Genomic DNA, 12185 nt, shown 5'->3' with positions numbered 1-12185 from the left:
GTACACGTCCTCGTTTCTTCCAATCAACAACGGCAATCAATATTCATCTTTGATCAACTCCATCATGCGACTGACAAAGAGTAACACTGTGGACAGAAGAGGTGTCAATTAATGCGATCGGGACACGTGTCTTTTTAAGTTTCTTGGAATGTCTGTTCAGATCGTGTTTCATGCACCTGTATGTGTAATTGGCAACAGCCGAATTTAAATACATAATTAATAGCTGCCCACCTCCTAACAAGATAAAAGAAAAAAAAAAAAAAAACAAGTGAAACCCTAATTTGCCTTCCAATATTCATTCAAATACAAAGTGCTGTCGTTTTACAGATTAGGCTTGATTAATATAGTTTTTTTTAATTAATTGGCTGGGGAGTCTTTGTAAACATAAAACCCTCTTGCAATTTCCGTTCTTTTTAATATTATTTAGTTTATTATTAATCTGTTTTAGCTGTATAATTTTTTTTTGTTAAGATATTTCTATTTTATATTCTAAAAAATATGAAATTTGTTTTTTACAACATTTAGACTTATAAAATATTATTTATATATTCTCGGATAATGAAATTGGATTTTTTAATTTAATAAGACCAGACCAGCCATATAAAATAGATTTTTTTTTTTAATTTTCTTTTTAAATAGTTCCCGTAACATAATACCCTTTCCAAAATAAATAAATAAATAAAAGATTTAGATATAACAAACAAACAAAATTTACTTTTCATTACTATTTTTAGCCAAATAAAATATATAACTTAAACCCGCTAAAAAGGATGGTACCAGTAATTAGCTAAAATTATATACGTGTATTAAATAAATAAATAAATTAATTAATTAATTGTAATCTAAAATATTTAAGATTTAAAGTTCCATATATTTTTTAAAAAACTAAAATGAGAATATTAAATTATATAAAAAAAATCTGATTTTTTTTTTAATTTTGTAACATAATACTACATTTTCCCAAATAAATAAATAAATAAAAAAGATTTAGATTTAGATATAACAAACAAACAAAATTTATTCATAACTATTTTTAGCCCAATAAAAAATATAACCTAAAAAGATGGTACTATAATTAGCTAAAATTATATATTTGTATTAAATAAATAAATAAATAAATTGTCTAAAATATTTAAGATTCAAAATTCCATATATATTTTTAAAAACTAAAATGAGAATATTAAATTATATAAAAAAATCTTGAAAATTTGAAATGTGTATTTATTATATATCTAAATTTTGTTTTTTTTAATACTCTTTTAAATTGTTAAGATAGAGGACAAAAATGGCAAAAAAAAATTAATGAATAAATGTTTAGATGTAATTATATAAATAAAAAAAATGAATGTGAAAGTAGTAAAAATGGAAAAAATTGTGAGGTAAAACAAACACCAAATTTGAAGGGTATTTGTATAATTTAAGGTACAATAGTTATTAGGAAGGGCAATTCCGTGGAGAATATGGAAAAGAAAAAATGAAATTTTTTATGTAGGGGTAGAATATGTCCTATAAATACAAATGTAATCATTTGGATTTAGTGAGAGGGATGGAGTTTGAGAGAGAATCAGCATTCGTAGATTTAAGAGTCTATATATAAACACTCGAAATTATATTCTACCCCTTGCCGCCCATACAAATACGGGCGGCCTCTTCTTTTTCCGAATCATATTCACCAAAATCGTCGTTTGGAATTTTATTTCGTTGTTGTTTCTTTCTCAATCTCTCCCGATCCAACCAAGAAACAACACTGCTATTTCAATCGCCCACCTATGGCTTCCGGCGCTCCGGCCAATTCTTGCAATGGAAGTCCACTACACGGCGGACAGGCCACCAAGACCAGACGACGTGTAACAGACTTTATGGACTCCGACTCCCGAATCTCCAACCCTTCAGAATTGTATGATGAAGAAGACAATTCCAACGTCTCCAATGTCGGGTCACATCTCCACCATCATCACCTTCACCATCATGTTCATCATCCCATGATTAGGCAATGTTTGTTTCGGGCTCGGGCATTCTGTTGGGTGCCCGAGACTTGGCTTCTCAAGATGGAAGAAGGCCTTTTATTGACGCCCATGATCGGCCGGTCATTAGTATCCGGAAGGAACTTTGGGCGTATGATTTTTTTGATTTTGATGTTCATGGCTGTTCTAACCGTGTTCTTCAAGTTCTCCTTCCTCAATTCACATGTGGAGATTAATGGCAAGATGATCGATAAAGGACAACTCATCATACAGACCTTCAAAGAGGATTGGGCTATGGCGCAAAGGGCCGTTGCCGAGGAAGAAGCCGTCGTCCCCAAGCGCCTTCTCGAGAAAATTTCTGTGAGTAATTTATTTATTTTTTATTTTAATTCCTTTTTCTGCTCTGTTTCGTTCTGCAAAATATTCCATCCCAATAGCGTTAGTCCTCCCGTCAAAAGGAAAGATGGCGTGATGTGTGGCCTTTCTCGAGGAATTGAATTTAATTGTTTTTTCTCTCTTTTCCTTTTCTGGAATTTAAAAACCCATTGTTTTTATTTTGCATCTCATTCAATCTGGAACTGTTTCTGGAATTGTATGTTGGTGATCGACTCCAATAAATAGTAGTGGGGGGTAGCAATAAATGCATCCTCATCAAGGGTTGCGACTACTAACTTTTTGTAACCAGAATTTTGCTTTCTTTTTCTTTCAATTCGCCGTTATGTTTGTCGCTTTGGCTGCCAACCCATTTCGTTTTCTTCTACTTTGAACCACTCAATTCAATGAATGCAATTAATTATATCCAAAATTTGTCTGTTTGTGCATTAGAATGTTCGTTGGAGTTTATGAGATTCACAGCTGCTGATTGTATTGTGTTTATTTTATATCATGTTTAGCAGACGCCTGAAATTTGGATGAAACCAAAGAGCGACAATTTCTATCAGTGCATTACTCGACCCAGGAATCGAATAAGTATGTGTAACACTTCCCTTAATCTGTAAGGCAAGGATTTTAGAACCCATTGAATTTGTTTCTCATTTCTAAACTTGATTCGGTAGGACGTCGGGGTAAAACAAATGGATATCTTCTTGTACATGCCAATGGAGGATTGAACCAGATGAGAACAGGGGTGAGATGTTTTCGCTAGTTTTTCAAGAGCTAAAATAGTCAGCTAAATCATACCCACGATCTTTCTAACTAAGATATGCCTTAACTTGCGTCCAGATATGTGATATGGTTGCTGTTGCTAAGATTATGAATGCCACCCTTGTTCTTCCTTCGCTTGATCACCAGTCCTTTTGGACAGATCCAAGGTACTTGCGTTTCTCCCTTTGTTCATACTCCCAAGTCTTTGCTAGCTGATTATTTTGCATATAATTTATGATCAACTTTGGTATTTGCAGTGATTTCAAAGATATTTTTGACTGGAGGCACTTCATTGATGTTCTAAGAGATGATATCGAAATCGTTGAGACCCTGCCTCGACGTTTGGCATCGGTGAAACCTTATGTCAAGGCTCCAGTTTCCTGGTCCAAGGTCTAAGAAAACATCAATTCTAGATTGTCAATCATAATTCTTTGATGCTGTTTCTCACAATCTATTTAAATGTGCAGGCTAGCTATTACCGAGGAGAGATGCTACGTTTGTTAAAGCGACACAAAGTGTTGATGCTCACCCACACTGATTCTCGCATCTCTAATAATGGTTTGCCATCGTACGTTCAGAAGCTTCGATGCCGAGCCAATTACGATGCTCTACGGTTCACGAAGAAGATTGAGGATCTTGGGAAGGTTTTAGTTGATAGATTAAGAAGGGATGACGAACCATATATTGCCCTCCATCTGAGGTAGTCTCAGCTGTTGAAGCACTTGGGTTGGGGTGTTATTTGATAGCATAGAGAGTAACCAAAGTATGTAAATGTTGAATTTCAGGTATGAGAAAGATATGCTTGCATTCACAGGGTGCAGCCACAACCTGACGGCGAAGGAAAATGAGGAGCTCAAAGTTATGAGATACAATGTGAAGCATTGGAAGGAGAAAGAGATAGATGCAAAAGAAAGGCGACTTGTAGGAGGCTGCCCAATGACACCTATGGAGGCAGCCCTGTTGCTTAAAGCCTTGGATTACCCTTCCACGACAAAAATCTACATTGTTGCGGGGGAGATTTTTGGGAGAGATAGCATGGAGGCCTTTCGATCCAAATATCCCAATGTGTTTTCTCATTCAACTCTTGCAACTAAGGAGGAGTTGGAGCCATTTAAGCCGTACCAGAATCGCATGGCAGCCTTGGATTATATCGTGGCAGTAGAGAGTGATGTGTTTGTTTATACCTATGATGGAAACATGGCTAAAGCAGTGCAGGGCCATAGGAGGTTTGGAGGATTCAGAAAGACTATAAATCCTGACAGGTTTGTTGGAGACTGATGCTCTATGTTGGTGCGTTGGTTTGACACTACCGGGCGCACCTCATATCGTTTCATTTTTTCAGGCAAAATCTAGTGAGGTTGATAGACCAGTTGGAGGAGGAGGCCATCTCGTGGGAAGAATTCTCCAAAGAAGTGAAGGAATTGCAAAAGGACAGACTGGGTTCCCCATATGTTAGACAAGCCGGAGAGAGTCCGAGGCTAGAGGAGAATTTTTATGCTAATCCCTATCCCGGCTGTCTTTGCATCAAGTCTCAGAATCAAACATTGAGACCAAAAACTAATGAGAAACGAAATCATAAAGCTTCACTGCAGAGATAGATTTTATGATTTCACTGCATGCTCGTTGCTTCTTCTGCTAAATTCATATTATGTGCCCCATTGCTCTAGGGACCTCGCTCTTCTGCGTTCCTCAAACTTTGACTTCCATTTTCCAAGCCATAAGGAGTTGAATCATATGACCCAGATGGAGGATAATACTCGGAGGTTTTGCTAGCTTCCTTCAGCTTCAAAAGCAGAAGTTGTTTCTTTCCTTCTTTTTTAGGTAAATTGATAGTGAATAGGATTCTGATAAGTGGTAGGTGAGGTAGGGAGTCAGTTCAGATGTAGTTTTTCCTTTTTATTAGTAGATCAGGTTAGTTTTTACACAGACAAAAATTATTCATTCCCTTCCTTATTCTTTGCATCATTATCCATCGCATCTCCCCATTGATTCATAATGTAAAAATTTTGAAAAGAAAAGGTGAATTGCCCTTTCTTCCATGCTTCTCTATCCCTCTTCTTCTTCCATGCTTCTCTATCCCTCTTCTTCTTCCATGCTTCTCTATCCCTCTTCTTCTTCCATGCTTCTCTATCCCTCTTCTTCTTCCATGCTTCTCTATCCCTCTTCTTCTTCCTTCTTCAATCCACTGGCTGACTTTTGAGTAAGAGGAAAAGAGATAGGAGGAACAACTACTCTGCTATACATTCCATCGATTGTTCTAAAGCTCAAATTAGAACAATGCGAACTCAAAAGGGATATTTAAACCTACCACATTGATGGTACATAGACCTGCTCTTTCAGATTCTGTGTTGCTCTTGGCTTTCGAACATCTCCGGGAAAGTAGTTAGCTTTCTCATGATCCCAGCTACAACAGCATCACCAGAACCCGTCCTGTCGCAGGTGAATGCCGTGAAGTGAAGGAGTTTAGTAATGAATCTGCATTGGAACATCTGTCACGAACAATAACTTGAGGTGATGGTGCCATAAGGGCGGTAGCTCCTCCGCCGTGTAATGGTAATAGTCTTGCCGACTCTTGGTTTGTTCAATGGTTTGAGCATAGTATTGAGGTCTGTAGTTCCTTTTGTTTTTGTAGTATTCTTCATCTAGCAGAAACTCTAGTTCTTGCCTTGAAACCTCAATAATGTCAGCTTCATTCCAGGCTTTCTTGATATATTCTCGAGTTTCGTCCTGTGATCTCCACGAAGGCAATGGCAAATTTAAATCGAAGAAGATGAGTCCACCAAACTTCTTGGACAACTGGATAGCCTTGAAGAGCGTTGATTCCATTGCAGTGGACATCAAAGCTTGTGAATTGAAATGGAATATCCTTGCCTGCAATGAAACAAACACAATTTCTCTTCTCAACAAGTCTCTAAACAACACCCAGGTTGAGTTCAGAGCTAATCAGAGAATCCTCGCCTGGTTCTTTCACCGTTTCCGTCTTCAAACTTGATCTTCATGTACGTACATCTAGCACAGCTCGAGTCTGTACTTTCTCTTTGTTCATCATCAACACGATCTCGTCCCCAAAATCGTCCTTCCCAACTTTCCCCATCAACGCAGCTCGTCCGCCGAGCCTAACGTGAGATATAGCGACATTGGAGGACGATCCCCCTGGTGCTCTAGCGAACTCCGGCGGATCCCATTGGAGCATTTTCCACTCCGAGTACTTGTCATGATGCATCTGATTATCGTGTACACGAATTGAAGGCATAAATTCTTTCTGTGCGGCGCCCAAGCAGCAGATCAATGGAGGATCTTCGTATGAGAAGTCCATTCCATCGTCGTAATTTTCAGCTACTGAATCGATTGATTCGTCTTCGGAAACCTGAGCAAATGGGTTCCCTTCTGTGGTTTTATCTGTGATTTGGGGTTTCTTAGAACGTTTTGTCTTGTTTTCTTTTGAGGAGTAGTAGTAGAAGACGATGGAGATTTAGTCCCCTTTTTCCTCCCTCAGCGTGTGGGGCTGGGCGTTTGAAGAACCTCATCGTCGTCGCCATTGACGGAAGCTCTTGGTGGGTTTAGTTTCAGGGATTTGGACGAACTATGTAAATGGCGTGAAATGAATTTCAGAGATAAATCACGAGTTTTCGCTCTGTAATTTGATGGGTTGAAATAAAGAAAACGGGAAAATTGAAGACGGGGAAGAGAAACGGCTGCAGGAAGGAGCTGAAAAGAAGCCCCATGGGTGCTTCCAGGGATTATCCATATTTGGCACAAAACTAGGAGATAAACCCAAAAACCCAAAAGAAAGTTAATGTCGAGCTGGCTGTCTTTTCTCGCAGGATAGAATAGAGAACTTATGCAAGAAGTTCATCCGACGGCTGTAATCATCTGAAAATCTCCGTCGACCGCTCGATTAAAGCGGTCGCCCCCTCAATTCCTTTCTTCCACTCGAATCAACAAGTTGTTCGATCAATCCTCCATCTCTGTTCTCGCGCTCCCCAAGATTCATCGAAAGAAAGGTGAGAAAACGAGAATCTCTATTTGATTACGTTCAGCTTCGGTTTCTCTTCGTGAATTTCTTCAAGTTTCGTTACAGAAACTTCATAGTTCTCCTTTATCTCCTCTTCTTTTTTCTGGGTCCCAAAGTTCGTGATGTGCATCCCTAAATCATAAGATTTCCTTCATGATTTCGTCCAATATCCGAAACCCACTTTGCTTTTTCTGTTGTGAAGTTCGAAACCATCTCGATCAGTTCATTATTTGAGAAGTTTTCTCCTTCTTGCACATGCAGATATGGGATTCTGGACCTTCTTGGAAGGGCTTCTGTTGTTTGCAAATGCCTTTGCAATTCTAAACGAGGATCGTTTTCTTTCTCGGAGAGGATGGACATTGGGAGAGATGTCGAGAGGAAGACGGAACACGCTCAAAGGGCAGGTAATAGGGCTCATCCATGCATGCCAATTCTTGAGACTTCCGCTCATTCTTTTCAACATCATCATCATCGTAATCAAGCTCTTCTCTGGTTGATTCAGTGTACAAAATGAAACAGATCTTGAAGCATGACATAATCGTATTGAGTGAATAATAGTTTATCTTACGTGAGAGTAATGGTATTATTCAGAAGAAACAGAGCACTAGACATGATATACTAATACATGAATATCAAACACAGAATGCGTATAAACATTAGGAATCAAATCACTCTACTGGTATCATAACTTCATTGGTTCTCAAAGAAGGCAATGTCCAAGGTGGGTTATATCTCGCCAACACGAAATCCCCAATCACCTTAATCCCATCTTTCTCCAAGCTTTTCTTTAGCTTCTCCACCTTCTGCGCTACCACCCCCTCTGTCGCAATTCCGCTGAATCTCACGACTGCCACTTTCCTCTCCCCTTCTTCCCTTATCGAAACACTTCCATCCGCGGGTTTAGGAGCCTCCTCGGCCTTCTTGTATTTGCTCGGTAGCACAAACTGCATCGTCACCGGCTTCCCTTCGCCTCCGCCGCCCCCCGTCACCACCGGAGCTGTCATCGAGATCTTCTCCGATTTGGTGATCACAGGCGCTGTCATAGCCACCTTCTCGGACTTAATGTTCTGTGGCTCGCCAATGGCTCCGATGTATTTTGCTAACACGGTGAAACCACCGTCTCTGTTGCCTCTGAACTGGGTCGGGTCGTAGGTGACTTCGGCCACCACAGATGGCTCGTATTTGCGGATTTCGTAGTCCGCAGTGGATTGGATCAGCTCATATTTGGGCGTTTCGACACTGATCTTCCCGAAAATTAAACCCATCTTTGGAAAACTTAGATGTCGATAGTGAAGGAGGTTTAGGGATTGCTGATTTATACGTTGAGAAGAAGGGGGGTTGCTTGGAGAAGGGGTTGGGAAATGGAACTGGAATGTTCAGCCATGGAATAGATGGCGGAAGCTTGCAGAGGTGTTTTGTGGCTTTTAATCGTCCACGACGGCTTCGCTGCAAGTGGGATCGCCTGATGGAGATGCTTCCAGCTTCCCTCTGTAAGCAATTTGTGAATGTTTGCTTAATCCACCACACCTAAATGGTGTGAAAGTTATCTTATTTATAATCAAATAAATTACAAGGATATGGAAATAGTAATAAATGGAAATAACAATAAATGGAAAGATACCTATAGTAATAAGGCAAATGTTAGATATTTGCCTTATAATAAAATATCAAATATAATATATATGATAAACTATAATTTATTACTAAATATCCTTAACACCCCACCGCAAGCTAAGCGTCGGATTTAAACGAACGTGAAGCTTGAATCTGAAAAATTTAAAGAGGTTGAAAAACACTTTTCGTGAAGATGTTAACAACCTGGTTCAGAGGAGGCGTAGAGAAACACTTTCTTGGCCATCGAAAACTGCAGAGAGATCGCCGCTCAGCGGCAATGCTGCCTTGGCTTCGGTGAGAATATGTCTAACCCATGAAGAGGGATTGTCGCTTAGCGACGATGCTGACTTGGCTCTGGTGAGAATATGTCTAACCCCAAGAAGTAGAAGGGGAAACCTAGAGCAAGGGACAAAGACAATGTTGAAGCCGGAAGAGTCGCCACATTGGGCGAATGAGCCAATTTTGGCTAGAAGGGCAGCTGGAAGAGTCGCCACATTGGGGCGAAGGAGCCAATTTTGGCGAGAAGGGCGGCGGCAACTTGGTTGGCGAAGATGCCAGTGCGGCGCCCAGATTCCAAAGGTAAATCTCTGCAGAAGGTCGATGGGCTTATTGAGATTCTGTATATTTTCGAAGAGGGATGCTGATGAAGATCCTAAGATTAGGGTTTTTGTGAAGGATGAATGATGAAGGGAAAAATTGGGAAGAAAATGAAGGAGGCTATGTTTGGAAAAGGTGAGGTTGTATGTACAGAGTATGGCGAAGGATGATTTGGAGGTCAAAAAGGTGGAGCCGAAGAATAATCAATCGAATCTGCATGTGACAGCCATGACGACTGCCCCTGCGGCATCAAAGACAACAGTGGTGGTGGAGAAGAACAGTAGAAGATTTCAAAAGCCATTGAAAAGAAAGGATCTAGGTTGCTAAACCAAAATGGCTCTGATACCATGTGAATGTTTGCTTAATCCACCACACCTAAATGGTGTGAAAGTTATCTTATTTATAATCAAATAAATTACAAGGATATGGAAATAGTAATAAATGGAAATAACAATAAATGGAAAGATACCTATAGTAATAAGGCAAATGTTAGATATTTGCCTTATAATAAAATATCAAATATAATATATATGATAAACTATAATTTATTACTAAATATCCTTAACACAATTCAATTGTTTAAAACTTTTTATTTTTATTTTTCAGTAATTTTAATTTCCACCCAAAATTATAACTTATTTTACTGCGAAATATTTATGAAGTATCAAAATAATTAATGAAGTGGATTTATTTTCGGATAAATCTTAATAAAACAATCCTAAATATTTGTACAGAAAATAAATAAATAAAACAATCCTAATTCAACTTCCGTGAAAAAAGAAAAAAGAGGGAAAAAAACCCAAAATTTGTAAGGGTGAAAGTACATCCTTAGCCCTGTGGCACCCTATGTAATGGTTCCTTCATCAATCGTCATTCATAAATCAATTCAGAAAATAGTGCTAGGGTTTGTTTTCTTTTCGCCGCCGACCGTCGCTCTTCTTTCTGCAATACAGCTACTTCGTCGTCGTCGTTTTTCTCGTTTTTCTGGCAGCATCGGTGATGAAACAATATTATTGTTATCCTTGCACTTTGATTTACCATGAAGAAACCCATGGGGAATATTGTTCCTGAGATGCTTTTCTTCTTTAGAAGGTCGTTAGTTTACGATTTTGTAGGTCATTTTGCTACTTTATATCTAGATCGATGATGCGATTATAAATCTGCGTTATCTATCTGCAATTTCCTGCTAGGAATTGGAGATAAACGGATAATCTCTGAGATCTGTTTTCTTACTCTATTGTTTTCCCCCGAGTCTTATTTTATTTCTTAGAGATACAGGTATTTGTTTGAATGGTTAATTGGTTATATGCGTTTACCTATACAGCCCTTGGATCCATGATGTTTATGAAAAACTGCGTTATCTATCTGTAAGTTCCTATATGGAGTTGATGATATTGTTGATTTCTGAGATCCAATAGCGTTGTTTTCATTGGATGGTTGTTGGTGGGTAGGTTTCATTCCAGAACGTCCGTTTTCAACTTTTTGCCGGTTGGTGGTTGATGAGTTTTGTTGTCATTTGTCCCCAGAACCATTTCTTTTTCTCCTTCTCCTGTTTTCAACACCTACTACTTCATATCCACCAATCTCAATAGGTAGTAACTTGAAGCTGCTTTGCCTTTTTATGGCTGTTCGTTGTTTGTTTTGATTTTTTTTATGCCTGATTGGTATCGCCTGCCATTTTGTAAATCGATGAATTAAACAATTACTTTTTGTTTCTGCATGATTCATTCTCGACTTCGGGTTTCTTTTTTCATTTCCTTTTCCTGCTATTTTGTTTTGGTTTTCGTAATGCTCTATGTTTTTGAAAATTCAAATTCTAAAAACAAGTCAATTTTTTTCTTCAATTTTTGTTTTCTGAACTTAGTTTGGATTTTGTGAACACTCACATATAGTCTTAAAACTATTTTGGACTTGATATACCACAAATGTTTGCAACTCCTCGCGGAATAGTTGTGATGTAATTGCAAATGCTTACACAACACCTTCTGTACTGGGAGAAGAGAATGTTATGTTCTTCTGGGTAAGTAGAGAAATCAATCTTTTGGAAGCGAAGAGAGTGCAAATGTAGAATACTAATTCTTTTAATTGTAAATCTTACAATCCTCAATTACTGAAATAATATAATTTAGAATCCAGGTTACATTGTCATGGTTAATTGTTCATGCATTCAAGTATTTTTCTTTAATTTTTGAACTATTATCAAACTTGTAACTATAAAATTAACCTGTTGTATCGAGTTATTTGCGGTAGGTAATTGGAATACATCAACAAATAAAGTATCATATATTATATTATATTAAATGACGGAATAACATAATTTTTTCAGAATCGTCGGAAGAACATAATTAGTTAAATAAAATACATTTTCTTATTATAAGATTAACTTAATTAAGATTCAATAATTTTAAATTTGGACTCACATGGTAACCACTTTTATCATACAACCAATAGCACTACGAATCTTTTCAAATATTTCTAAACATTACATTGTGTTGAGTAAATTATTTGATATATGGAGTAATTATCTACCTGGAAAAAAAAAGAGAGAAAAGAAAAGGACTTACTAGTTCTTTTGTAAATAGTTTATATTAGTGAATAATCTTGTTACAATGGTTTTTCTTTTTCGTAACCATAATGTAATTATAAAAAATTAATATTGATTTAGAAAATGAAGACAAACATATTTTCTAACTCAAAATCGAAGTGGAAAAGAGCAGAAAACGTCAAAAGAAAAATTGAATGGTGTGGGGGCTACGGGCAGCGGGGCGCGGCTTTAAAGTATTACCAATTTTTGTGTACCAAATTTCCAAATTTATATTATAATCTTACAAAAAAAAAAAAAAAAAAAAAAA

The 12185-nt window shown here is 37.7% G+C and overlaps 3 protein-coding genes, 3 non-coding genes and 1 pseudogene across 7 annotated transcripts; 5 read left to right on the top strand and 2 right to left on the bottom strand.

Annotated features, from left to right (window-relative positions):
• The first annotated feature begins 1578 nt into the window (after window positions 1-1578).
• LOC111441488 (O-fucosyltransferase 19-like) lies at window positions 1579-5192 on the top strand. Of its 2 annotated transcripts, none has more exons than XM_023078510.1 (8): window positions 1579-2324; window positions 2861-2933; window positions 3020-3090; window positions 3186-3274; window positions 3365-3497; window positions 3575-3807; window positions 3893-4369; window positions 4450-5192. In XM_023078510.1, exons 1-8 carry the CDS (start codon window positions 1770-1772, stop codon window positions 4703-4705), a joined length of 1887 nt encoding a protein of 628 aa, XP_022934278.1. In that variant the 5' UTR covers window positions 1579-1769; the 3' UTR covers window positions 4706-5192. The 2 variants fall into 2 exon arrangements, with proteins under 2 accessions (XP_022934278.1, XP_022934277.1); XM_023078509.1 differs by having other exon boundaries at window positions 2858-2933.
• Window positions 5193-5279: 87 nt separating this feature from the next.
• LOC111441768 lies at window positions 5280-6959 on the bottom strand (annotated as a pseudogene).
• On the top strand, window positions 6931-7793 carry LOC111441969 (protein transport protein yos1-like). Its single transcript, XM_023079188.1, has 2 exons — window positions 6931-7111; window positions 7384-7793. Exon 2 carries the CDS (start codon window positions 7386-7388, stop codon window positions 7617-7619), a length of 234 nt encoding a protein of 77 aa, XP_022934956.1. The 5' UTR covers window positions 6931-7111; window positions 7384-7385; the 3' UTR covers window positions 7620-7793.
• LOC111441968 (heme-binding-like protein At3g10130, chloroplastic) lies at window positions 7640-8616 on the bottom strand. Its single transcript, XM_023079187.1, has one exon. The coding sequence runs from the start codon at window positions 8385-8387 to the stop codon at window positions 7791-7793; it is 597 nt and encodes a 198-aa protein (XP_022934955.1). The 5' UTR covers window positions 8388-8616; the 3' UTR covers window positions 7640-7790.
• A 1704-nt stretch (window positions 8617-10320) lies between these two features.
• LOC111442490 lies at window positions 10321-10411 on the top strand. The gene has a single exon (XR_002710312.1). It is a non-coding gene; the product is annotated as a small nucleolar RNA snoR26 (small nucleolar RNA).
• Window positions 10412-10467: 56 nt separating this feature from the next.
• On the top strand, window positions 10468-10559 carry LOC111442491. The gene has a single exon (XR_002710313.1). It is a non-coding gene; the product is annotated as a small nucleolar RNA snoR27 (small nucleolar RNA).
• Window positions 10560-10659: 100 nt separating this feature from the next.
• LOC111442492 lies at window positions 10660-10749 on the top strand. Its single transcript, XR_002710314.1, has one exon. It is a non-coding gene; the product is annotated as a small nucleolar RNA snoR27 (small nucleolar RNA).
• The last annotated feature ends 1436 nt before the right edge of the window (window positions 10750-12185 follow it).

This window comes from Cucurbita moschata, unplaced genomic scaffold, assembly GCF_002738365.1.
Source record: "Cucurbita moschata cultivar Rifu unplaced genomic scaffold, Cmos_1.0 Cmo_Scf00004, whole genome shotgun sequence".
Lineage (NCBI taxonomy): Eukaryota > Viridiplantae > Streptophyta > Magnoliopsida > Cucurbitales > Cucurbitaceae > Cucurbita > Cucurbita moschata.
This window is presented reverse-complemented; position numbering and strand designations above follow the sequence as displayed.